Source organism: Protomyctophum bolini (genome assembly GCF_963924005.1).
Source record: "Protomyctophum bolini genome assembly, chromosome: 8".
In the NCBI taxonomy this organism is placed as follows: domain Eukaryota; kingdom Metazoa; phylum Chordata; class Actinopteri; order Myctophiformes; family Myctophidae; genus Protomyctophum; species Protomyctophum bolini.
This window is the reverse complement of record NC_137869.1, coordinates 41,392,256-41,419,626: the sequence shown is the minus strand read 5'-3', so window position 1 is coordinate 41,419,626 and position 27,371 is coordinate 41,392,256. Positions and strand designations below refer to the sequence as shown.

Here is a 27,371-nt window from a genome sequence, read left to right as displayed (position 1 = left end):
TTCTCAGGTCGAAAATGGGTTTAAAACATGAAATATCCTTTGCCCTTTTTTTTGCATTTTAGGGAAGCCCAAAGGCCCACCCAAGGAGTCCGACCAGCCCACACAAGACGTGGCCCGCAGAGTGACCATACAAATGGAGATGAACAAACAAACATAACTGGAACCGAGCGCTAACGAGCTCCACTGGAATTTATGTCGTCTTCTTAAATATACAATGTATTTATATCATGGGCCTATATGGCCTACATTTACTGTATTTGTATTGTCAATATAAGAGCATTATTTTTCCATGGATGCCTTTGAACATTTATGTATACTTGACTAATGTCGCGTCCCTAACATTTCTCTTAATAAGGTCTGATCTGACGGACCTGTTTTTGTTTTTCTAGTATTTGAAAAATGAGACCTTGTTGCATTTGTTTGCACTCGTGTAATGTGTTTCAAAAGGCTCATTCCTACGACAGTACTGAGGCCAACGTCTTGCGTCAACGCTTATTATTTTTTATTATTTTTTATTTCCGTTAGCAATGGACCTGGAAACAACACCAGTATAGGAAGCAGGGCTGCAACCTATCGATTACTTTCTCAATCAATGGAATAATCAAGAAAGTCATTATTATTTTCAATGTTTTTGGTGTATAAACAAATCAAAATCATTTATTTTAAAATGATCACTTCTATTGATTAGTTTTATAAACTGTTGCACCCATAGGAAGTCCCTTAATAAAAAAATCTGGTGGACGGCACTGTTGTCTCATTAGTCATGAGACCATAGCAAATGACTAATGACATTGTGGCTAGACAAGTTGACAGTTGTACAGTACATAGAAAAGTAATGGCATGTACAGTAGGTATCTGAAAGGTGTGTGTGTGTGTGTGTGTGTGTGTGTGTGTGTGTGTGTGTGTGTGTGTGTGTGTGTGTGTGTGTGTGTGTGTGTGTGTGTGTGTGTGTGTGTGTGTGTGTGTGTGTGTGTGTGTGTGTGTGTGTGTGTGTGTGCGTGTGCGGTGTGCGTGCTTGCGCATGAGATTGAGATTGGTCTCAAACCAAGCCACAGCAAAACGTCAGGCAAACAACTGAAAAGTGTTCATGTGCTCGTAGCCGTAGCGCATAGATGGAGCGGAATGAGGTCAAATAAATGTACAATGATCCGAAAGTGATCAGGCTTAATATCACCATTTCTGAGCAAAGTCTCAATAGGATTATGCCTTGACCAAGATCCCTACTAGTGAGGAATTAAAAATTCTCCACCGCGCAGGTCCTAAAACACACAACGAATGCCTGCGTTCGTTAGATGCCAGATCTGTGGGTCTAATGCAATATCTATTCCTAGAGTCCTATCCACACTTTTCCTGGGCTGTGTGTGCTCCAGTTCCTGTTGATTTCATTGGATATCATTGGTCATCTGACCAGTTTCATTGGCTTTCATTGGATCAAATCGACAGGAACTGGAGCACACACAGCCCAGGAAAAGTGTGGATATAGACCACAGATTGGCGATTGTTTTGACCAATGTTTTGTGGGGCGGAGAAAGTGCAAGTAAATATAAAATACGTACACGTAATCTAAACGTTTGTTTACGGTAACCACTTAAGCCCTCGAATAGAAAATTACGCTCTAAATCTATATATCAGTCGGGGCTCTGGTTCAACCGGTTCCGTGCCAAACTGTGTGCAAATGGACACGCGGTCGGACGGGTTCTTAGAAGAGTCGTATTGGTCTCGTGGGAAGATCTCTCCAAGGGTTAATTCTCTTCGGTCCATATCTTTCCCACAACTAACCACCCTGTCAGTGTCCACAGCGTAACAGTTCAAATCTGCACTAATGGTCTATGCATTGTATATTCATGTATCTATTTTCATATCTGAAATAAACTTGTATTTACATAAGAGCTGTCTGGCCTAGCATAGTGTCTGTACTGTATACTGCTATGTCATGTTCCTATGTTTTGACAATGGTGGGGAAAAGTACTCTCATTTTGTAGTAAAGTAAAAGTATCAATGCCACAATGTAGAAATGCGCTGTTATACAACAAGTGAAAAGTCCAGAGTTCAAAGTAAAAGGTGTTGGCATCAATTATACTTAGAGTACCAAAGGTAAAGGTACTCCTTATGCAAAATGTCCCATTTCACAAGTTTTCAAATGTATTCAAATCTTTAGAAAATGGCAGATCAAAGCTCTATAGGTCTGAAGTGGTTAAATGTATGTTTTATAATAATAATCAAAATTCACAACGTAACTACTAACTAAAGTTTTCAAATAATTGTAGTGATGTAAATATATTTGCCTTTGAGATGTACAGGAGTAGTAGTAAAAGTATTGAATTCTCCAGTAAATTAAAAGTACCTCAATAAGTACAGTAGGCCTACTCGAGAACAAGTAGTACTTAGTTACTTTTCACCACTGTTTGTCCTGGATCAGGGCCCAAAGTGTGGGCCCATCTGACCACAAGTGGGCTGTGTGTGCATTTTCACTGCATGTTTAATGTTTATTGTAATGATCAATCAATCAATCGAGTGTGTTTCGGCTTGGATCAATGTAGCCCCAGTGGTGGATATACAGTACTGCCATTTGGTCATTTATTACGAGGTCTGTTCGGAGGGGCCGGGGGCTTATACACAAATGAAAGGGTATTGAAATTGATTCTGAACCGCACTGTCTGGCAGCCAGTGGAGGGAGGCCAGGACTGGGCGGGGGGGGGGGGGGTGTTGTCTCTCGTCTTGGTACCTCTTGGTTGCCTGGCTGGCTGCTGCATGTTGGACCGATTGGAGACGGAATAGGGCAGACTGACTGATCCCAGTGAAGAGGAGTATTACAGTAATCTAAACGGGATGTTATGAGGGCATGAATGAAGTTTCTATAGATACCTTCCACCATTGACGTAACCTAACATTATACTTTAAGGTCGGTCCTATACCCTCAGTGGGAGGAAGTTGCTGCGAATAGGCCTATATCCCTTAAATAAAAATCTGAAATATCACAGTCATCATTTTTTAGACTATTTTGTGTCTAGATCTGTGGTTCTCATAGTGTGTGGGGTGTGTGTGTGTGTGTGCGCGAGCTTATCAGAAGAGGGAGATCTCTGGCAGTGTAGCATTGCGGAGCAGCCACTGTTGCGAGTCTGAGTGCCTACAGTCTCTCATACTGGGCGCCTCCCTGTCCTCGCCCCTCGCCTTGTCCAGACACTGGTTAGTGGCGACGTGGGTCAGGGACAGCTTCCCAGGATCGTAGTCCCACAGCTGGTTGCCTTTCTGGCGGTGACACGTGATCATCATGACGGGCCCGCCTCGCTTGGCCACGTCCAGACACAGGCCGTCCGTCCTTATCTCCTTGTCGGCCGTGTAGGAGAAGATCTGGTCGCCACTCTGGCCGTGGCAATCGACGATGCCCACCTTCTCGTCGGCCTTGCGGCCCATGGTGTCCAGACAATGGTCGGCGTCGACGTTGATGACCTCCCCGAGCGAGTAGTAGCGTCCGGGGATCCCGGAGTCCGGGTAGACCGTCTCCATATACCAGCTGAACGGTTTACACCGGAGCCTCCGTCTCAGCGCCAGGCGAGACGTGACGTCGCCGTAGTCCACCGTGGCCATCTCCGGAGAGACGGTGAAGAAGAACCCTTTGAACTCGTCCATCCAGACCTCCGCCATGCGCCGGCTGTTCCTGTGGATGACCTGTGACCTCCCTCCGGGGAACGAGTAGGGCGCGGCCTTCCTGAACACGTGGCCGACGTGAGAGCACGCCGCGATCTCCAGCGCGCCGCCGCACTGCCAGACGCGAAAGGACATCTCCAAGTTCTCCCCTCCCCATATGTCCATGCCTTCGTCGTACGTGCCGATCTCCTGGAAGTAATCTCTGTCTATGGAGAACAGGCCGCCCGCCATGGTGGGAGTCCGAAAGGGACGCGTGAGGTCTCCTCTGCGGCGCTCCATCTCTTCCTTGGGCACGGGGTCCCACTTGAAGTGAAGGTTCCAGCCGAAACCCCCGAGGTGCACGTCCAAGGCGGGAGTGTACTCAAACGTCTCGTCGCTGATCACGTCGATGACGGGGCTCACCACGGTCCTCCTGTCCGCCCCGACGCGGGCCAGCAGCGGCTCCAGCCACCCCGTCGTGCATTCGCAGTGAGCGTCCAGGAAGGTGAGCACCTGTCCCGTGGCGACGGACGCTCCTTTGAGGCGCGCGCGCACGAGACCGGACCTCCGCTCCATCCGCACCACTCTCACCGGGACCTCCAGCGCGCTCACGTACTCCTCCAGCGGACGCCTCAGGAAGTCCCTCTGGCTGGCGTCGTCCACGAGGACGATCTCCTCCAGCAGTGCGCGCGGCGAGCGGTCGACGACCGAGCGGACGGTGCGCAGCAGCGTGCTCCACGCCTCGTTGTGGAACACGATCACCACGCTGGTGCGCGGAAGGTCGTCGTTCGTCGGATAGACCGCGTCCTTGCACCCTTCCGGTCGGACGTCGGGCAGGCTCCGGTTGAGAGCGATCATGTCCGAGGCCATGAGGTTGAACTCGTTGATGTTGAACATCTCCTTCATCTTCTCCTCGTCCCTCCTGGGAATGATCACCGGCGTGCCTCCCTCGCCAGGGCCGACCTTGTTGAGGTGGAGCAGGACGAACGAGACGTCCAGCATCACCCACAATGCGGCGGTCATGACGAGCACCGCCTTAGAGCGGGCAAGCCTTCGCATCTGTAACACGACGAACCCTGCAGGGATGAGCTGCTGTTGGACAAATGATCTGTAAGTGGTGATGAGGCTTGGTGTAGCCATTACTGGAGGAGCGATGTCTGTCAAAACGTGACATCACAGTAGGGATCCTTTGAAATGCTGCTGTGAATGTGGGGGTCCTGCAGGAGCTGACATACTGTACTAAGAAACGAGGACAAGAAGTCCTCAGTTTTCAGCGACAACATTAGTATATTGTCTGTCTGTGGTGGGTGTGTGTGCAGATATGCTTATGGAATAAACATGCCTGACATCAGTGCAAAACTGTCATGTGATGTGCCCATAAATGGACTGGAAATTCCCGACGTCAGCACAAATCGGCATTGTTTGTCACCGGTTCTGGGTTAAAACAACTCAATAAACAACTTGGAAAGGATGTTTTAAAAAAAATCTATAGTGTTAAACAACTACTTAAACTGATTTTGATGCTATATTATAAAGATTATTCACCTAAAGTGACCCCCCAGCAGCCTCCTGACTGACTAGAGAATTATCTGGTACGCATATAATAGCATCAAAGTCATTTCAAGCTGTTGTGTTTTCTGTTGTGAAATGTGAATTAAGGGCTAGAACTTACCCGTGTCTGTGTAACTAGGCTATTACACCTCTGTAGCTATTATACTCCTGTCCACCAGAGTTCAGTAATGTGGTGAGAAAGTCGTTTTAACACTACGGAAGCAGAGCGGTGTCCTTCACAACAGCAAACATGGCGACTGCTACTAAAATCATTCAGAGGCTCCGAAATTTATTGTCCGGGGTAAGATTATGTTATTATATTTACAAATCATAGACACACTTCACACCTCAAGACTAGAGAAGTTTGGAATGTAATTGTTTGTAGCTTGTACAAGGGGGATTTCAAACGATTTAACCCTTGAAAATACTGTCTGTTGGCTGCATAAGCTAAAGTAGCCTTGGATCAGTCTTGTATTAAAAGCATAGAAGAAGATAGTCAAGATACCATTAAGTTACAGCTCAACTCAAGACAGCTTATTTACTCTTAGCCTATGTTGATTTTATTTTATTCTACATCTCCGGTGAGAATGAACCGCTCATTCTGTAGCTCCGAGATGAGCGTAGGGAGAGGGCACATATGGGGCTATAGTACAGTATACCTGTAAGGGTCCCTTTATAATTCATAATTATAAGTCATTTGGCTGGGGACCCCCTCAAGGACCCCTGTGGGATCCCCAGTGCCCACTTTGAGAACAACTTAACTTATCGAATCCATCCTTTCGTGTTTCCTTTCAGCATGACCTCCAAGCGAAACTTCAGCTCAGATATGGAGAGATAGTTAAGAGGTAAGAATATATACACGTACCTACAGTAGATCAGCTATTCTCAAGTCAGCCCTTTTAATTTCAAGAACCCCTCGTTTGTGCAGTTGTTTGATATATTGCACTCTGTCATTCAAGTTGTTTGCATCTTGTGTGATTTTACAGTTTAATTCCAGTGTGGGGACCAGAGTGGGACTATGACAAATACCAACATTTGTATTTCATACATGCAGTACATATAATGTAACCCTGTGTCGCCACAACTATAAGTTCGTTAATAAATAAAACTGTACACTCGCATTTATAGTTATTATTTAATTGTATTTTAGAGATGATCTAACCCACACCGCATCACAGGTTTATGGGTATAGGCCCTACAATAATGATGTTAAGAGAAGAGAATGAAGAGAATTTTTAAAGAACATGGTCTATATTCCGCCTCCCTGAAGATATTCGCTTTAGAGTAGACCGGATCAGGAATTTGCTAAATTCGTCTACATAGAATGTATTAAACATGCATCTACAGTACAGATCCATGAAGTCACAACACAACTAGCACCCAAACTGCTTGTTTAATTCAAATGTAATGACATAGGTATTTTCTATTTGAAATATATTATGAATTTCCAGTGTTTAAATCAACTTCTTAAACCTTATAGTTGACCGGGATCCCCCAGGCGTTGCACTCCTTTTTTTTGGTTTAGTTTAGTGTATTTCAATCAAGTCAACAGTGTAACATAAATCATTACATTACATATTACATCCACTATTTCTTATTAGATTGATCGAAAAGGCATAGGCTGAAGCTTTAAAGCTTTTGTAACTCTACACCAAATCTCTTTGTAAAACTACAAGCTCATGATTACGAGTCATGGTGCCAGTTGTAAGCTTGTCGTTAGTGGACGAATGTTCGGCCCCAGGATAGGGGGCGCAAGGGGTTCTAGTGGTTCAAATGATGTGTTGCCCTGTTATTTAAGGACCCAGCCACCACCCAAACTGGCTGTGGGACCGAGCCACAAGTTTGCAGACAACTACTACTACACCAGAGACGGACGCAGGGAGTCTGCTCCGGCCATGGTGGTCATGTCTGCACAGAAAGCCCTCCCTGCTGCAAGGTACTGTTCTGGAATGAATCACTTTATCTCCAATTAATTAGGCTGATTCTAAAAAGAAAAAAGTTTTCTGAAATAACGTATGTTGCTATATCTATCAGTGGTTCTCAAACGTTTTCATGACAATGAAGGATGTTTGCCCCATCTCAAAATATTTTGTTCCAGGGACCCTTACCACTTTAGACTCAGTCATTGAAAACCCTAGCTCTGGTGACTCTGTGTTGTTAATATATAGTATAGCATATAAAAAAGCATTTAATGTATGCTTTTTTTTGTCATTGTGTTAATATTTTCTGTAATTTATTTAGTTTCATCAAGATAGTTTGTGTTAAATAGAGTGTGAAATAGCTCTATATTCCTATAGCAATCATTGTTGGAGAGAGTTTGTTACACAAACCAAATACAAAGGTTTGTAATTTTCCCCCTTGTGGTTAGAGTGTCCGCCCTGAGACTGGAAGGTCGGGGTTCGATCCCTGGCCGCATCATACCAAAGACTATGAAAAATGGGACCCTGTGACTCCCTGCTTGGTTCTCAGCATCAAGGGTTGGGTTGGATTGGGGGCATACTAGCGTCATGTCCAGGGGGTGTACTTGTACATGTCATCAAGCTGTCTCACGCTACAGAAACGGGAGATGGGCTCCTGCCCTATGGGCCTCATGGCTCGGCAAGGCTTAATTAACGGTACTTTACCCACTGCCCTAAACATCCAGAGGAAGAGCACCTGTTTTTCTTTTATACTTAGTTGCATGTCGGTGCGAGTTACGATGCACAACAAAGAATAACTCAGGCTTTGAAATGTGTTTTTCACTATACAATTGGAGTATATATTTCACATTATTCTCTCTCTCTCTCTCTCTCAGTGACGCTCCTGGAGTCCCAGCAAAGAAAGCACTGACTCCCGGTCCTGTGTATGTGGAACCAACACTTTCCACGGACCAGCCGTACCTCTGAACAGCAATGCCATCAAAGACAGACCTATTATAGTGAGCATAGTGGTGTAATCTTGTATCATAAAATGTTTAATAAAGTATGTTATGTGTAAACTTTTTTTTTGGTATTCATCTGTAAGTTTAACAGTGACAATTCTGTTTGTCCTAACCCTAACCATTTTCAATCCTGTGTCTATTGTATTATTACAGGCGCAAATCTGCTGAAAATGGCAAAGAATTGCAGTTCTGCCAGCTCAAAAGCTGTGAGCTTGAGTGTACGACGGCATCGTATGATGTTTAAATAATAAACAAGTTGATGATGATGTAATAAAAATACCAGTATGATATGATTATTAGTTGATATGGTGCAGTTAGGAACTGTGTATCAATAGTTTTACTTTCAGGTTTTCAGCAGGTACTGTAGACAAAGTTAATTATAGGCTTAACCCAGGGGTGCACAGAAGGTAGATCACAAAGGCTGTGCAGGTAGATTACATGATATGCCCCTAAAGAATATTTATTTGTTTTAAATATATACAAATAAATAACTATTTGTGGCATCTGCCACTTGAATTAAGCCAGGTGACTTGATTGACATCAAAAGGGCCTGTCAGCTCGAACCCACAATGCAATATTTTGTTTTCAAGAGTTGCTGTGCACAGAAACGTCTGTAGCATTACAAATTAAATACAAAAATGTAATGCCAGCGCCGCTATTCGAAAGCCCCCTCAGGTACATATATATTTAAACTATTTTCAGCAATGGTATAATCATTTTTTGGTGGGTAGATCTTGTTGCGCTGTTCATTTTGAAAGTAGCTCTCTCTGTTTCTGTGCTATGAATTGAAATAGTCATGAGCTTCAGTACAGTTCTTAATTCTTATCATGTGGTCTAGGTTGGGACCCCCATGGTTTTTTTCTGAGGGGGGTTCCATGGGATCCCAAACTAAACGATGGGAATTTATTAATTTAACAGACTCCATTGTGGTTCTAGGAGTACTGCAGTGCAATCCATTATTGGTGGTGCACTGGTGAGTGATTATTCAGTTTAGAGCATTCCTCTAAAACCAGCGAACAGAACAGAACCCCCAAAACTCACAGAGTTCCTCAGTATCATCGTCATTTAGCTGCAGAGGACCCTCTGGAACTCACTCCGGAGTCCACGGCCACTAGGGGGTTCCCGGACTCCACTTTAAAAACCTCAACTTCTATAGTTGATTAAACACATAATATATACGTGATCAGGAGGTCAGGACACTGGTTGCCCAAAATTGATAACATGTTGTTTTGTTATGTATATTTTATTACTTATTCATATTGTGTTACTTTCTATTCTGTTCTAAATTATCTGTTATGAATCCTGGTCACACAAGGTGTATCAATAGCCTATATATATTTAGGATTGACCTTTTGTTTGACCAGTACATGTCACTCTTGTCTATGTAAGCAACTATAGTTGCTTTAATGCTTTGTAGGCCTATGTGTATGCTTATGAGCATACACATACAAAGCATTACATAATTAATAAGAATCAATATGCACTGGTCAAACAGATTAGGTTAACTGAATCCTGACATATTGAGGGACCGTTTGTAGCCGCCCTAATTGTAGGCCTACAAGGAAATCTAGAGAATGGACCACTGGGCTGCCTATATCAGACCCAGACAGTCTGTACGGTATGTCTGTCTGTCTGTCTTGTTGATTTGGGGCTAATATATTTGTGTGTCGTGTGTGTGTGTGTGTGTTCATTTAAACTCTCTGCCAGCAGACCAACAGTCCCAGTTCAGATGTGACAGTGGGCAGTTTGTCCCCAGGCTCAGGGACCAGGGTAGAGGTCACATAAGGTGTATCAATATATATTTAGGATTGACCTTTGTTTGACCAGTAGGCCTACAGTACATGTCGCTCTTGTCTACGTAAGCAACTAAGCATACACATACAAAGCATTAAAGAATTAATAAGAATCTATATGCACTGGTCAAACAGATTAGGTGAACTGAATCCTGACATATTGAGGGACCGTTGGTAGCCTCCCTAATTGTACAAGGACATCTAGATAATGGACCAGAACGGACCACCACTGGACTATCAGACCCAATTGTGTCTAAAGATGTTTTGGAATGGGGTCCCAAGACTCCAAAAGTCAAATCTTAACAGGGTCCGTCTGTGGGCTAAAAAAGCATGTGAAATTGGGTCTTTAAAAATTGAAGGTGAAGTTGAGAATGTAGGCCTATGTAGGGTAAATGTCCTTAGTCAAAAATGCATGTAGTAGAACATTTTGAAGGGACACTAGCTCTCCAAAGTATTTGTTTTGATGGTCAGCCCTTTAAAAGAAAACACACGTGTCATGTGTCAGCACCACTCACTACGGGAGGTGAAGGACAGTGCAGTCACTGCAGTGGTCATATATCATGTTACCGCCCTCTCACCCACTGTACAAACACTGTTTGGGTTCAAAGCTGTCAAACAGACTGATGCTGCTTTGAACCCTTCAACCCGGCATAACATTACACATTACTGTGAAAGTCATACAGAAGCACACACGTGCCACTTAATTGTCATTGCGTCATTTAACACAACTGACAACTTCAGTAAATAAATAAAACGCTTTGAGCATTGAGCGAACGCTTCTTACGTCATAATTACGCGCCGGCCGCCGGCTGAAAACCGAGCATGGGACACCTTGGTGCACTTTATCTCCACATTCTTTCATTAATAACATTTCTAAATGTTTGTGGTAAGGCTTGTGTTTATATTATGCATTTCTATGTATTCATGTTTGCACGTTTGGTGTTTTTTTTGTTATAGGTTAGGTGTTGAGGATGCACGCCAGTGTCCAATGCTTTGCGAGATTGCGTGCAAACTGCTGTTCCATTTTGTCATGTCAAACTGTAAAGTTCTAACGTGTTTATATGAAATAATACATTGGATTATTTAATACCGCTCGACTCAACTTCACGGTGCCACAGACTAGCTTAAATTTGTCAAGAGCGTTCTCTGACTAAAACGTGCACGGAAATATGAATGGTCTTGCATGAATAAACACGGATAAGGGAAAGTCTATTTGTTTACCAATAGCATGTTTCGCAATCAAATTAAATGAATGACCCTGTCCGTTTAAATGTGCTGTAGGTACTATAGGTATTAAGTAAGTGATATTTGTTTAAAAAAACAAAAACAAAAAAAACATATTACATTATCCTAAATCGGAACAGGAATATAGTATTTGATCGATTTGGCATTTGCATATGATTTATGAAAGACGAAAGTAAAAGTCAGACTCTATAAAATACATCTGATAGTGTTGATTCAAGGCCAAAGTAATGCATGCTATATGCATGGGAGTATAGCTAGCCCAAATATTTAGACTCGTAGAGGTCTAAATGTTTGGGCTAGGAGTATAGCTATACTTACAGTGCAAGATCACTTTGTTAGAGGTTTGTGTTGTGTAGGTAGTAGGTACCTTGCCATGATGTAACTCCAAATGTGGACAAGAAATCAAAAATAATTGCTCCAGTGATTAGAAATTGATAATTCAAAATGTGCTCTTCATTGACTTTGTATGCTGAAACAGCTCTCAAAGTCACTCTTTTAGCACTCTGTCTGTCTGTCTGTCTTGATTTGGGGCTAATATAGTTGTGTGTGTTCATTTAAACTAGATGTTTTAGGGCACTCTCTGCCAGCAGACCAACGGTCCCAGTTCAGATGTGACAGTGGGCAGTTTGTCCCCAGGCTCAGGGTATGTGACGGAGAACCCAACTGCCAGGATGCTTCTGATGAGCTCCACTGTTGTGAGTACAATACTGTCAAGTGTCAACAATCAATCGAATCAATCAGTCTTATCGAATTGGCTGGGTGCCAGACACCAGTAGACTTCAAACCTGATTTCTGTAATGTCTGGATGTCTGAGTTCTGGGATTTCTGCCAGTCTTGCAGCTTAAAAAGGACATTCGTCTATAATACACGTGAACAGCATGTTCGAGGGTTCCACTTTTGCTATCAATTCAAAAGATATCTTGTTGCAATGACTATGTGTTTAAAAACAACATTCACGTTAAGCAGGTGCTGACTCTGATCAGTATGATATAGCCTGGCTTTGGCCATACAATAACATGGATTCACTCTCGCTTCCTCCCTGGAAGAGGAGGCGTGAGTGAATCCACGTAGGTGTCTGGCAAAGCCTTTATTTAATATTTTGTATGGAGGGACAGACAGTAGGCTGGACCGCTGAGCCACGGCCCAGGCCCATAAGCACTGTTGAGGACAGAATCATCATTATCATCATCACAGTGTAAAAGTACAACGTCATCACCTGATAATAGTTATCTGTAAAATCTATTATCTAGGAGTCCTCTGTAGATATCGTCAACCTCAATGGGGAAAAAAGTGATCAATTAATGATACAGGATCTATGAATAATTTACAGGTGACACTAACGGTTGCCTGACTTCCCGTGGCTAGTAAAAAAAGAAGTTTGCTTTCAGGTTCCCTGATGGGCAAGTACATTCCGTCTTCATTGAATAGTATAGGCTATTATGAAGAACTATGCTACCTTTTTACAACTGGTTTTTCAAAGTAACTGTCGCCACTTGGCAGTTATCAATTGGATTTAGTTTTTGGGTGACATGGGCATTACTTTTGGGCAAGTAGAACATGAGCTCTACTTGGCTGCCCGACAGGCAAGTGCCTCTGAGACCTAGGGCTGGGTGCAATAATCCAAATACCGCCATACCGCAGTTGTGTAATCCACACTGCAGTATTGATTTCATAACTCATTAACTGATAACATTGTATCCCATGAGGCTTGAATGGCTGGGTAATATGTTGCCTCTCTTTGCCGAAAAAATCTGATCTACAAGCTGCAGATCAGATCTTTTTCCAGCAGAATATTGGCCCCTGATTAAATGTTGTTTCAGTGGAGAGGTCTTGAATGAATGAACCATTGTAAAGCGCTTTGAGCACTTGGAAAAGCGCTATAAAAATGCAATTAATTAATGTACGTAACTACACTACAGGACACCTGTGGTATGTTTTGTATTTACTGTACTAGGATTACTGTACTGTATTAGGATGAAGTATGTTTACACTGCCAGCCCAAATTGGTATTTCTTTTGGCCTGTTCAGATTGGATTCATATTGGCTTTATCAAGTCTGACTCTGAAGTACAGCAAAAAAAGGTGGTTTGAAATGTGATCAAGGCTGCAGAGCTGTTGCTATAGACAGTAGGCTGTGGAGGGCAGCGATTCTGGAGTCCAGAGTTGGTGTTGGCTGGACTGCACTCTCGCATCGCATGTAATGCGTTTCAAATTGGATTTCTAAAGATTTGTCTCAGTCTTCTGGACACGTGCCATGACGTGCTGAAAGGTCACTCGCTAGAGTCGCTACAAACTCACAATGTATCGCATCACTATCTATCTTTGATAAATTCACCATTTTGGCAATATCTGAAATGAATACACAAATCGGATCACTTGCAAATAACGGTGTGTTCCGTCAGTCCTAAAGATTGTATTTGAGAAACTATTAAGATTTCTCTGCAATCAGACACGTAATTTGTACAAACTGCTGTTACAGAGATTGATAAAAGGCAATAATATCCGAACTCTGGGACGAATCAGCTCCCAATGTTTAACTTGCTTATTCCTGACTCTTCGTTCAATACATCTTCATTAGACTAGTGATAGTGGGGATTTTAAACCTGTGCTATTTTGGTCATTCAGAAAGTGCTTAATATCTTTGTTATGCTGCTCAAGACAACACATTGCTCAACCCCAATAATATTAATAATACCAATGTCCGTCATACATTTTAAAACTATAAATTCACAATGAAATGGAACACAGAATACAATGGACCGTTTCACATTTGACAACATTAAGTGCGTCCATATTGATTTCCTGTTAGCTGACAGGATAACTTAGACCCAGAATGTTCCCTCGCAACGCAGTTCCACTGACTTGATCTATATATCAGTGATTCTCAAACTTTTACACTTTTTAAAGGACCCTGTGTGTGTACAAATGGAAGCAAATAGACCTGTAAGGGTCCAGTTGGTTCCATTTGCACACTCGCAGAGTTACTAGACCCCACTTTGAGAACCACTGGTCTGTATAACGTGTCTTTGAATAATATTCAAATGTCTTGTTTCTTTTTCATTTCAACCACTTAAGCTGATCTACGAGCTCACACCATGTTGTATGCTTGTAGATGGCTATATTAATTATCTTCGAAACTGAAAGTATAGAAAGTATAGGTTTTTGGGACAATTTCAAAACATTATTATTTCTCTTTTCAAAATTTCTAAAAAACAGGGACGCCAGGTTGGAAGTGGTAAATCCTTTGTGACGTAAGTTTTTATGTGAAGCACTTTGAATTTCCTTGAAATGTCCTGTTCAAATGAACAGGCTTAATTGTTTACAGTTAATAATGGGTTTAATGCTGGCCTCGGAGATTACTCTCCTGGCTCACTACATTCTGCTATGTTAAAGAACGCCTTTGTAGAAGTTTCACAATCTTATGTAATGTAATTTAGGATCACTGGTCCTGAATTCCAGAGTTATTCGTTTCCCACAGCCTGCTGTGTAGTGTGCACAAACTGCACATACAGTAACAAGCAGCAGTGTTCCAGTCCAGTTTGTGATGTTTTTTTAAAGAAGGGCGGTCAATCAAGATTTGGACGGGGTCACAATTTTTACTTCATAATCATATTGTGAATTGCGTCTCCCTTTTATACTGTGCAGTGTGCTGCCTCTGTTTGCCACTAGAGGGCACAGTGGACCGTGTGCTGGGGGTTGAGAGATGTGACAGTCTGAAGGTTAAATTAAAATATATATTAATTAAAATGTAAAGTAATGGTACACATTTCAATTTAATGCAAAGCTATTTATTCTCATTGGCATGAGAAACATACGTTTGCATTGTCAAAGCATGCAATAATAAAAACGGTAAGAAAATTGATATGGCTTAGGCCAGTGGCTTAGGCCAGTGTTTCCCAACCTTTTTTGTCCCAGGGCACACTTTTCATAGCCTAAAAATCACTCAACCCAATATACTTTTAAAAACACACAAATAAAAAGAGAAAGAAAAGGACAAGAGACGGTGCCTCAGTTTCACCAATTTATTTAAAATAAGATTTTTCCAACAAGTTGTATTTCCAGGCAGTTGTTTGCAAAACGGGTAAATCTCTCTGAAGTCACCATCTGTGTCACAATCAATGAATCTCACGTTTGCCAACAGCTGTGCGTATCCACTTATATCTGTTGATTCATCCACCAAATTTTGTGTATGACAACACTCTCGATGTCTGCATGCAGACATGTCTTCAATGCGTCGGCCAATTGTGTTATTTGAGAGTGGCACATTTGCTAATTCCTTTGCAGCATCTGGTCCCACCAAGCCCACACCCCCCGCGAGTTTGAATGAAGTGGCTATAACTGTTTCTGCCAATGTATGTGGCATTTCTAACTTTGCCAACATCTGCGATTTGGTAGCTTAATTCCAAACCTTTTTCAGAAGTATTAGTGGTACTGCGTATCAAGAGACTTGCCTGCTTCGCTGTGTCTTTCTCCTTTTTTTTCTTTCAAACTCACAAAAATGTTTTTTGTCCTTTTTTTGTCTTGTTTGTAGCGAGTTGATTATGGTTGGTATCAAGGTGACGGTTCAGCTTACCGGGAACCATGGCGCTGTTTGCAAACTTGAATCCACAAAACGATGTAAACGTCCCCAGTAAACGTGAAGCCAAACTTCATGTAGTCATCACGGTAAAGTCTGGCAGTGGCTTTCTTTGTAGGCGTTGCGTTGGTAGTAGTCGCCGTTGTTGTTGTTGTCCCCCCCCCCCCCCCCCCCTGGCGGCGAGGGGCCGCTGGCTGTGCTGTCGTCAGATGCAGGTGATCCGGCGGCGCTGTGTGTGCTGCTGTCGGGTTCTGGTGGTGTCTTTCTGGAGGGAGCGAAATGTAGCGTCTTCTGGATGCATCTCTTTAGCATTAACATTTCAATGGCCGAGGGTCGTTGGAGTCTATTGTTCCTGTACAACGACGTGATAATAGGAAGCCTGCAGCCCAGTAGCTATAATATTGCTTTCGGGGGAGGGTTAGTGTTACTTTCTGTCAAATCAGACGGCACACCTGGACATGTCAAAGTGCCGCGGCACACAGGTTGGGAATCACTGGCTTAGGCTATATACAAAAAAAGGCCTCAGTAAGACAGCTTAGGCTATCAAAAAAGGAGAGGCAGGCGGAAACGACAATTCGTGGTAAAGAATATAATAAAACTGTTTAAGAAAATGGATATATATATACAGTGGCTTAGGCTATATACAAAAAAAGGCCTCATTATCAGCTTAGGCTATCAAGCAGTTCGTTTGAGACAAGGAATTAAATTACCGGTATGTCTACAATAGCGTGTTGAAATCTCTGTGCCAGAGGAATTGCGTATGTCCCGTTCTTTCCACATGGCCATGCATGTCAAATGTTCCTTGCATGCCTGGGAAATCCTTCGGTTTTGTCGTTCCAGCCATTCTCTCTGGTCGTGGTAGGACAAAGAAAACGACCGGTTGACCCCTCCTTTATGTTGCCGCTTGAGAAACGGCATCGGTTGGACCTGGGCTGGTTTGTCTCTGCCTAAATCATCTGGCACGCTGCTGGCTGGGGCTGGGGCTGGCGCGCCCGACAAATGGCACCGACGCGGCGGCGTGGCGGCTGCCAGCTCAGCCTCGCCGTCGTAAGGGCTTGGCGATGGTGAGGATGTCCCGCTGCCGGTGATGCGGGTGTCCTGTGCCATGAGGGCAGCCATGATCGGCCACTCGGCGGCGGCTGGTGGAGTCTTCGTGGAGACTCTTCGTGGAGACAGCTTGAAGAAGAATTGTAGCGTTCTCTGGCCCTCGATGAGTGAGAGTCTCTTTTTAGTTGGCAGAGGCATGTTGTCTGTCTGTCTGTCGATAAGCTATAGTGTCTGACTGGTTCCAACTTCCCATGCTGTGTGCTCCTTTTATACAGTGTACCTGGCAGGTATTGGACATGAAGACAATGCCCCACATTTGCATATCTATAGAGGGCAGAGGCTGGCACATAGGAGGCTCACCTACACCTAGTATCAGTTGTTAAGTCTAGGGGTGTGTTTTTTGTCAGACATTTATTTTTGATCAGTCTTATATATTGAGTTAAGGTAGTTTTATAATGTTAATATTGCCATTATTACAAACTCAAAAAAAAGGAAAATGAGGAAGAAAAAGAAAAACAATCGAAAGAAATATGCAGCAGCTCACTGGCCACTCTCATCCACTGAGCAAATGCTGCAAATTATATCGATCACTGGCACTGCCAAAATGGCCAAATATAAAACCAATCCAGAACACGAAGTACATTTATATGTGTGGTTATGTGCAAGTGTGTGTGTGTGTGGTTATGTATGTGCAATTGTATAGATGGTTGGGGTTGTGTGTGTGCCATGACTGTGCTGTGCACGTCGCTTTCTCTGTGTGTGTGTGTGTGTGTGTGGAGTTGTACCGGTTACTCGGGCCGATACCACCCTCAAGTACTCTGAACCAGACCCGATACTTTGACCTTTGGGGGGGGGGGGGGGGGATGAAATGAAGGTGTGCCTGACTGTTTGGATGGCTCCGATGAGCTACACTACAGGACACCTGTGGTATGTTATGTATTTACTGTACTAGGATTACTGTACTGTATTAGGATAAAGTATGTTTACACTGCCAGCCCAAATCGGTATTTCTTTTGGCCTTTTCAGATTGCATTCATATTGGCTTTATCAAGTCTGACTCTGAACAGCAAAAAAAAGGTGGTTTGTGAAATGTGAACAACGCTGCAGAGCTGTTGCTATAGACAGTAGGCTGTGGAGGGCAGCGATTCTGGAGTCCAGAGTTGGTGTTGGCTGGACTGCACTCTCACATCGCATGTAATGCGTTTCAAATTTGGGTTTCTAAAGATTTGTCTCAGTCTTCTGGACACTTGGGCCTGGTTTATATTTAGTCATGCGACGGATGATATCACACGCTGAAAAGTCACTCGCTACAAACTCGCAATGTATCGCATCACAATATTTCTGCTATCTTTGATAAATTCACCATTTTGGCAATATCATTCTGGAATGAATACACAAATCGGATCACTTGCAAATAACGGTGTGTTCCGTCAGTCCTAAAGATGGTATTTGAGAAACTATTAAGATTTCCCTGCAATCAGACACGTAATTTGTACAAACTGCTGTTACAGAGATTGATAAAAGGCAATAATATCCAAACTCTGGGACGAATCAGCTCCCAATGTTTAACTTGCTTAAAGTTATTCCTGACTCTTCGTTCAATACATCTTCATTGGGCTTGGCTAGTAATTGTGGGGATTTTAAACCTGTGCTATTTTGGTCATACAGAAAGTGCTTAAGTGGTTGAAATTATAAAGAAACAGACATTTGAATATTATTCAAAGGCACGTTATACAGACCAGTGGTTCTCAAAGTGGGGTCTAGTAACTCTGTGAGTGTACAAATGGAACCAACTGGACCCTTACAGGTCTATTTGCTTCCATTTGTACACTCACAGGGTCCTTTAAAAAGTGAAAAAGTTTGAGAATCACTCATATGTAGATAAAGTCAGTGGAACTGCGTTGCGAGGGAACATTCTGGGTCTAAGTTAATAATATCCTGCTGTCAGCTATGGTGTTCACACCATAAACACAACAGGAAATCAATATGGACGCACTTAATGTTGTCAAATGTGAAACGGTCCATTGTATTGTGTTCTGTATTCCATTTCATTGTGAATTTATAGTTTTAAAATGTATGACGGACAATGGTATTATTAATATTATTGGGGTTGAGCAATGTTTTGTCTTGAGCAGCATAGCAAAGATATTAAGCTGATCTACGAGCTCACAACATGTTGTATGCTTGTAGATGGCTATATTAATTATCTTCAAAACTGAAAGTATAGATTTTTGGGACAATTTCAAAACATTATTATTTCTCTTTTAAAGATTTCTGATGTGCCCAAAACGGGGACGCCAGGTTGGAAGTGGTTAATGCTTTGTGACTTAATGTTTTTATGTGAAGCACTGTGCTGTTCAAATGAACAGGCTTAATTGTTTACAGTTAATAATGGGTTTAATGAATTCCAGAGTTATTTGTTTTCCACAGCCTGCTGTGCAGTGTCTACATACAGTAACAAGTTTCAGTCCAGTTTGTGACGTTTTTTTTAAAGACTAAGATGGGAACCAGTGCCACCCTCCTTAATTGACAGTACTTCATAATATTGCGCAGTGTGCTGCCTCTGTCTGCCACTAGAGGGCGCAGTGGGCCGTGTGCTGGGGGTTGAGAGATGTGACAGTCTGACATGACGGAAATATATATTAATTCAAAAGTAAAATGTAAAGTAATGGTACACGTTTCAATTTCAGTGCAAAGCTATTTATTTTCTTATTGGCAAGAGAAACATGCGTTTCTTTTTCAAAGCATGCAATAATAAAAACAGTTTAAGAAAATGGATACAGTATATATACAGTGGCTTAGGCTATATACAAAAAAAGGCCTCAGTAAGACAACTTAGGCTATCAAAAAAAGAGAGGCAGGCGGCAACGATAATTCGTGGTAAAAAATATAATAAAACAGTTTAAGAAAAAAAAAATATATATACAGTGGCTTAGGCTATATACAAAAAATGGCCTCAATAACACCGCTTAGGCTATCAAGCAGTTCGTTGGCTGGGGCTGGCGCGCCCGACAAATGGCACTGATGCGGCGGCATGGCTGCTGCCAGCTCAGCCTCGTCCTCTGCTACCGCTGGCTCTGGTGGTGGTGGCGGCATCTCGCCGTCGTAAGGGCTTGGTGATGGTGAGGATATCCCGCTGCTGGTGATGCGGGTGTCCTGTGCCATGAGGGCAGCCATGATCGGCAACTCGGTGGCGGCTGGTGGAGTCTTCGTGGAGCCAGCAGCGGCGGATCTTGGCATCTTGAAGAATTGTAGCGTTCTCTGGCCCTCGATGAGTCTCTTATTAGTTGGCGGAGGCCTGTTGTCTGTCTGTCGATAAGCTATAGTGTCTGGTTCTCCCAACTGTGTGCTCCTTTTATACAGTGTACCTGGCAGGTATTGGACATGGAGACAATGCCCCACATTTGCATATCTATAGAGGGCAGAGGCTGGCACATAGGAGGCTCACCTACACCTAGTATCAGTTGTTAAGTCTAGGGGTGTATTTGTCATTTATTTTTGATCAGTCTTATATATTAAGTTAAGGTAGTTTTATAATGTTAATATTGCCATTATTACAAAAAAAGGAAAATGAGGAAGAAAAAGTAAAAATCTAAATAAATATGCAGCAGCTCACTGGCCACTCTCATCCACTGAGCAAATGCTGCAAATTATATCAATCGCTGGCACTGCCAAAATTGCCAAATATAAAAACCAATCCAGAACACAAAGTAAATTTATATTTCATTATTGACATTTTTACAAACAAATAAATAGGCTAGTTACAGTAGCTGCCCACTTAAGCACCCTGACCACTGCAACAGTGACATTAGCACCCCTCCCCTCCCCAAGGATGGCCTATAGGTGAGGAATGTCGTTTTTCCAGTTCTTTCCAGATGGGAGATCATGGCATGAATGATGCATGTTACTGTATTAAGAAGACTAGAATTTCGGCCCCCTTCGGGGGCCTCATCCCAGTGTCGTTGCAGCGCAATATGGGAAGAAAGAAATAGCGGGAGGTGACAGACTCCACTTCATGTTTCAGCTGTGTTTTTAAACTCAGTAGTGTGCCCTGCACACAGCGCACACTCGCAATTGCAGCTGGAGGGCGACGCGACACACACACACGCCAACACACACACACAGAGCGATGTGTGGATAAATCACTGAGATTTGGGAAATGTGTTCTGAATGGGCCTGAATATATGTGTGTAGGCTGCAACAATGATTTCATAAAGTGTAGTTTAGTTTGAACAGGCAACTAATGTAGTGATAGATTAATTGAATGGGCCTGAATAGATAGATAGATTTCTTTATTTTTGTGTCATGCACCAAAGGCGCCCAGCCCACATGGGCTTACAGGACACACCATATCATTGCATTCAATATTGCATTGTGTACAATAAACAGATATGTTTTGTTGATATTCCCTTTTTTTTTTACACAAACAAAAGATTCCACTTCATGTTTCAGCTGTGTTTTTAAACTCAGTAGTGTGCCCTGCACACAGCGCACACTCGCAATTGCAGCTGGAGGGCGACGCGACACACACACACACACACACACACACACACACACACACACACACACACAGAGCGATGTGTGGATAAATCACTGAGATTTGGGAAATGCGCACGCAAGCACAGAATGCACGGCGTTACAGGATTGTATAGGTCACCAGTTTTGGTGTGACACACACGGCTTCCACATTTAGCTTCATACTGGGTGAAAGTGTCGTTATATAGGCGAGTAATAATTGCGGCTGGAGGGCGACGCGACACACACACACACACACACACACAGGGCGATGTAGTAAATATAGGCGAGTATTAATAATGTGCATGGATAGTGCGTGAGTTTGGGTTCAAATCTGCGCACACTCGCAATTGCAGCACACACACACACACACACAGGATGTGATTTGGGAAAAGCACTGAAAGAACAAACGATGCACGGGCGTGCAAGCGATTAAGCACGCACAGGCAAATGTTTACACACACACACACACACACACACACACACACACACACACACACACGATGTGATTTGGGAAAAGCACAGAAAGAACAAACGATGCACGGGCGTGCAAATGATTAAGCACGCACAGAAGCACGCACAGGCAAATGTTTGGAGAAGCTGAGAAGCACACGCATGGAACATGCTGTGATTAGAGACTGACACGGGAGTGGATTTCCACTCCTGTCCTGTCCCACTCCCACAGAAAAAATCCTGTCCTGTCCCAATCCTGGACCAATGTAAAAATAAAAATCCTGTCCTGTCCCACTCCTGTAGAATGACTCCTGATCCCATCCCGCTCCCACTCGAGATGACTCCCACTCCCATCCCGCTCCTGTTTTTTTTTTTTTTTTTTTAAATACCGCATTGTGCCGATTATAGACCACTCCAATAATAAGATGACCCCCATTTTTAAAGACTAATTAGTGAAAAAAGTACATTGAAATTCAATTAGTCTAGTCCCCGTCCCCGATAACAAAATAAATAGTCTTATATTCAGCACAATATGGTAAGTTAGTCATTAAGGCAATGGATGGCGTTCTTTTTTTTTTAAGAGTATTGTTTCATGCCATTAAACAATGTGGCACCAGGAACAGTTAACGTGGTAAATGTAATGGTATATTATATATATACCATACGGCATATAATTCCTTAATCCAGTTTAAACAACAATCTTCAAAGGCCCCAACACATAATACCTTACCATACCTTGCTATGGTGGAATGTATGTCAGTTAAAAAACAAAACATTGGTCAGTCACACCACGCCTATGGTAACAGTACCTTAGTTGAATAAACCCAAACATGGTATTTAATGTTTTATTTTATTAAGACATTGTTTCCTTCTCTCAGTCCCTGTCGCAGGGTAAACAAAACGTCATATAGCACATGGCTAATTGTACCGTGCCAGGGAGGAGGAGGCGGAGCGGCTGTAACTTTCTCCAGGCCAATAATGGATTTAATCATTCCAAAAAGGTCTCTCCATTCATTGCTACGGTCGACATGCTCGTCTCACTGTAACTCGCTTTTAGTTTTGACTAACGCAAGCGCAAAGCAAAGCTACTGCTGCGCTGTGCAGAAGAGGCATTTAAGTTGAAGTGAATGCGCAAGATTTTCGACATTGAGGGGGCAGAAAACTGAGCGCTCGAGCACTGTTCATGCAGCCTGGAGTTCAGAGGAGTGGGACTATAGCTGGAGTTTGATAGTTGAGATTGTAGAGCTTGTAGATCTGTCTGTTTTTGCAGCTCCGGTGTCAGGGTAACAATAAGAAATGATAGGCAGAGATGAAGTGAAGTTGAACAGCCAAGCAGCAGCAAGCTACGCTACGCTAAGCTAAGCTAACATCACCACCACCATGGCTGGTGTTGTGTTAGCTTAGCAGCTAAGCCTTAGCTTCTTGCAATGCCATAGCGTTCTCACTGCGGTCTCACGGTTATGTGGGCTGCTGCTTGGAGAGGAGAGGGGTTTCTACAGGCGGCTCAGCGGCTGCTATGACCGTCCGGTACAGTGGGTCGGTCACACACAGCACAGAGGAGCAGTGAAAGGGGGAGGAGGCTCTGTGCTGGTGGAGAGTTTGGCAAACATGACGATTTTGACGTCACAGAAAGTTGTCCCATGGGATCGTGTGGTGATGTAAAACAATATTTATAGAGTAATTAAGACATTTCTTTCAATTAAATGTAGCCTATATGTATTCTGGGAGTGTGCCGAATTTATTTTGCATATAGAGATGTGTGGTGAAAGTGTGGTTCGGTCGGAGAAAGCTGTTGGATAAACGGCCACTGTGCTTATGTACCCCTGTCTATTAGGGTAGCAGGATGCATCCTTTATACTTCCTTCCTTTTCAAGAAATGGAATTTAATTGAATGCCTGGAAATGTATAGACTAGACTACCATTGTTTTGTCTGTGGCTAGAGTTATAACCAATAACGGTAAACCAATCCATTGCACAAGGTAGTTTTATGTTGTATTTACAGTATTTGTATCATTGACAACATTATTAGTTTCTTCCACTTTTGATCTAAGGGGTCAAAGAGGTTTATTTGAGGGGACAAGTACCCCCTTTGACCCCCCCGTGGCGCCGTGCCTGCGCTAGCCTATACAGAAACAGGAGATTTGGCTCTCCTGTTTCTGCAGAGATGTAGATGTATTATGTGTGTGTGTGAGAGACTGTGTGTGGTTGTGTATGTGCAATTGTATAGATGGTTGGGGTTGTGTGAACCAGACCCGATACTTTGACCTGAGTACCCAAACATCGCAGTGGCGGTCCACTGCCTAAATGCATATCAAAATGGGCGTGGGGGTCCTTGAAATGAAAAATCTGAGAATCACTGCCATAGACGATGCATTAGACACCATTGCTTTCTCATAATAACGTGGAAGCAGGTGGGTTGTGAATACCCCATAAATGCACATGTAGGCAGAACTTTAGAAGGCTGTTGTTGACATTGACCGCAGCCGTTTTTCCTCCCCAGCCCCGACCGTGCCTCCCCCGCCCCCGCCCCAGACTCCGCCCTCCTCCGCCTCGTGTTTGCCCTCGGAGTTCCGGTGTGGCGACGGCCAGTGTGTCCCCAACTCCTGGAGATGTGACCACTCCTCTGACTGCTCCGACGGCAGTGATGAACACGACTGTGGTGAGTTCTATACAACGTGGAGCAAAAACAAACAAACCAGCTAAATGTATGGCTCGCTGCGATGGCTCCAGTCCTCCACTAGTTTTTTTGTGTCCTACATTTAGTTTTTAATTATTTCAAAACAATTACAAAAAAAACATTCCCAAAAAAAGGAAAAACTTTCATGAATTGAAAACTCAAGTCATTTCAGGAAGAAATAAAATAAATCAAATAAATTGGAAAACGAATGTTTGAAAGGTAGTGAATATAGTAGTGACCCAAACCAGTGAGAATAGAAGATCTACAGGCGTATAGATCTGCTATTTTCACTAGTTTGGGTCCCGAGTAGGGCTTTCACTTCTAGTGATTTTTACTAGTTGACTAGTTGCCTAGTTTACTAGTTGTTTAACTAGGCCTACCTATTATGTAATTTTTTTTTAGTAATAATAGTTTAAAATGTTTAATTAAAAAATTGTGTACATTACTATAACTATAATCTATCTGATCTTGAGGCCTACTACATTTTTCTTATCAACTAGTCAACTGGTACTAGTTGAATAGTCGACTAGTTGCTTAAAGCCCTAGTCCCGAGCAAACGTCTAATTTCTCTTTTGGGTCATGGGCTAAAAAAAAGCTTTGGGAATAACCGGTTTAACCCATTAAAACCTGAGGCCGATTCTACAAATACCTTTTTAAATCTGTAGTTCAACTTCTCACGCATACATTTTTCAAAAATGGCAAGCTATGAGCTTGCCAATCTGCTATTTTAATAGCCAATGCTAAAATATACACAGATGCACATGAAAGTACACAGATGCACATTGCATCACAATGCATTGTGTGACAATGATTGTGACACTGATGTTTAATGACCACCATTGACGGAATTATCTAGGTAAACCGATTAACTTACAACAGTAAAATGGTCTGTGTTTATGTATCGGTACATCAAATGGCCGAAGTTGTGAAAAGACGATGACCGTTGGTGGCGTTCTTAGTAAAGTCAACTTTTAAATCTGCCACTTAGGCCCTAGTTTGTGTCATGCAAAAGTAACAGAAATAGTACGTGTTTATCAGATGAAAAAGGGTTGTTGTAGTACAGCACAGTGCATAATGGAGACAGCAATGTTCTTATTGAAGGGGCCCAACTTCTTGAGAATGATTTGGATTGTGATAAACGGACATAAATGATAAATCACACTTGCATGAAAAAAATGTTTTTGGTTTTCAGTCAAAGGTATATATTGGCTTCCCATATCCTCGACCACAATTGTTTTGCCTAATATTATAAGCAGCAAAACAAAATGTTAGTAGTAAATCTAAATCAAATGAGCTCACTGTTTTTAGAATAATTGCTTGTTGTTTCATCTGTGAGGCAGCAGAGGGCAGTAGAGTGCTGTTCACAATGTGCAGTGGCTTCACACACAGTACACTTTCCATGATCTGACCATCAGCCATCTGCTGGGAGGCTTTTATCCCAAGTGGTGTCCTGTACCTCCGAGAGCATGCAATTTTAATACGAGTGGCACCTGGAACACATGACGCTGGAGGTGTTTGTCGTTGGCCCTGGAACACATGATGCTGCTGAAGGTGTTTGTCATTTCAACCAGACCTGTGGTTGGAGTGTCCGCCCTGAAACTGGGAGGCCGGGGGTTCGATCCCCGGCCGGGTCGTACCAAAGACTGAAAAAATGGGACCCAATGCTGGCACTCAGCATCAATGGGTACTTTGGGTAGGATTTGGGGGCCAAATCAACTAATGATTCCCGAGTGAGGCGCACACTGTGGCTCACCGCTCCGAAGAGATGAGTCAAATGTGGAGAACAAATTTAAATTTCACTGCAGTAGAACGTGTGACTAATCGTACAACTTTGACTTTATACTAAGATACTATACAACTACTAACAAACATTATATTAAGACATGGGGCCGATTTAAAAAATAAAAAGTCTTCTCAATCCTACTTGGATTTAGAAGACCTTTTTCTGAAGAATGTATGCTGCTATATCTATATGAGTGGTCCTCAAACCTTTTCATGTCAAGGAGGACCCCCCAAAATGATATTTAGCCACTCATCTCAAAATATTCAGTTGTTCCAGAGATCCCTAGAAGCAAAGGTGTGAGTTAAAATTGTTCGCTTTATAAATACACCTTAAGATGTTGCACAAATTCTCATGATAAAAAAAAACAAAAAACAAAACGCAGATCTACAAGCTCATATCATGGCACGAAGTGACAAGCTATGAGAGACTGGACCAAGGATAGAGCCCTGGGTTCCCCCGATCAGCAAAGAATATAGGGGTTAACTCTCGCTAATGGATTTGAATCATTCGATTAGAGATATTCTTAGATATACTGTATGTAGATTTTACATTGGCAAGTCAAGTCACCGCCATATTGATCTGGTCAACTAGACATCTCTCCATTGCATTGTACCAAACATGCCCGAGTCATGTACACTTTATATTAAGTATCTGGAGATGAGAAAAAAAAAATATTTTATTTTTATATAGAACTTTTACTAGTAATATATTAAATAAATTATAAACCCACTTTAAAACAAAAAAAAACCTTAAAGTTATAAGCAATAATATGTCAAAGTTTGAATGTTTTTATTTTATTCAGACCAAAAAATGTAGTCTCTGTGACACATCTAGGGGCCGCAATCTGCATTCAAAGATGTTCCTAGAAGCTTTGTCATTGGTCGAAAAAAAAACCCGGTCGCAATGACTAACCAATCAGAAAGCAGACGGGCAAATCAAAGCATTGGATATTAAAAAATAGCAGATGCTATTTTTCAACATTTTTTGAAAGAAGTGTGAGAACTTAGAACCAAAAGGGGTTCCCGCCCAGAATGGGTTAAGCAATATTACACGAGAGGGTGTGGGTTAACGTGATTATTGCCCTGACAGTGATGCGGTAAGGAACTTCAGTGACGCTTGCGGAACTCGACTTCGTCTCGTTCCTTACCGCATGCATCACTGTCGTGGCAATAATCACGTTAACCC

The 27,371-nt window shown here is 42.7% G+C and overlaps 4 protein-coding genes across 8 annotated transcripts in view; 3 read left to right on the top strand and 1 right to left on the bottom strand.

Annotated features, from left to right (window-relative positions):
• kank3 (KN motif and ankyrin repeat domains 3) overlaps positions 1–1,887 on the top strand; it is a 62,847-nt gene extending 60,960 nt beyond the window's left edge. For all 3 annotated transcript variants that reach the window (XM_080770861.1, XM_080770863.1, XM_080770862.1), the window contains 2 exons: positions 63–1,332; positions 1,473–1,887. In XM_080770861.1, coding sequence (XP_080626987.1) covers positions 63–125 — 63 coding nt within the window. In that variant the 3' untranslated portion in view covers positions 126–1,332; positions 1,473–1,887. The remainder of the gene's footprint in view (positions 1–62; positions 1,333–1,472) is intronic.
• A 1,176-nt stretch (positions 1,888–3,063) lies between these two features.
• LOC308320247 (polypeptide N-acetylgalactosaminyltransferase 1-like) lies at positions 3,064–4,767 on the bottom strand (the record flags this gene model as incomplete). The annotated part of the gene is made up of 1 exon (XM_080770565.1): positions 3,064–4,767. The coding sequence occupies one exon, from the start codon at positions 4,765–4,767 to the stop codon at positions 3,064–3,066; it is 1,704 nt and encodes a 567-aa protein (XP_080626691.1).
• A 627-nt stretch (positions 4,768–5,394) lies between these two features.
• ndufa7 (NADH:ubiquinone oxidoreductase subunit A7) lies at positions 5,395–8,518 on the top strand. 2 transcript variants are annotated; one of them, XM_080770198.1, is made up of 5 exons: positions 5,395–5,479; positions 5,974–6,023; positions 6,977–7,114; positions 7,973–8,095; positions 8,252–8,518. In XM_080770198.1, the coding sequence occupies exons 1-4, from the start codon at positions 5,429–5,431 to the stop codon at positions 8,061–8,063; spliced, it is 330 nt and encodes a 109-aa protein (XP_080626324.1). In that variant the 5' UTR covers positions 5,395–5,428; the 3' UTR covers positions 8,064–8,095; positions 8,252–8,518. The 2 variants fall into 2 exon arrangements, with proteins under 2 accessions (XP_080626324.1, XP_080626323.1); XM_080770197.1 differs by lacking the exon at positions 8,252–8,518 and having other exon boundaries at positions 7,973–8,155.
• Positions 8,519–10,686: 2,168 nt separating this feature from the next.
• Positions 10,687–27,371, top strand: part of LOC308320041 (low-density lipoprotein receptor-related protein 8-like) — a 46,899-nt gene continuing 30,214 nt past the window's right edge. Inside the window, exons 1-3 of one of the 2 annotated variants that reach the window (XM_080770342.1) lie at positions 10,687–10,777; positions 11,700–11,828; positions 24,227–24,385. In XM_080770342.1, coding sequence (XP_080626468.1) covers positions 10,714–10,777; positions 11,700–11,828; positions 24,227–24,385 — 352 coding nt within the window. In that variant the 5' untranslated portion in view covers positions 10,687–10,713. Of the gene's footprint in view, positions 10,778–11,699; positions 11,832–24,226; positions 24,386–27,371 lie in introns of both variants that reach the window. The other variant, XM_080770343.1, reaches the window with a different exon arrangement.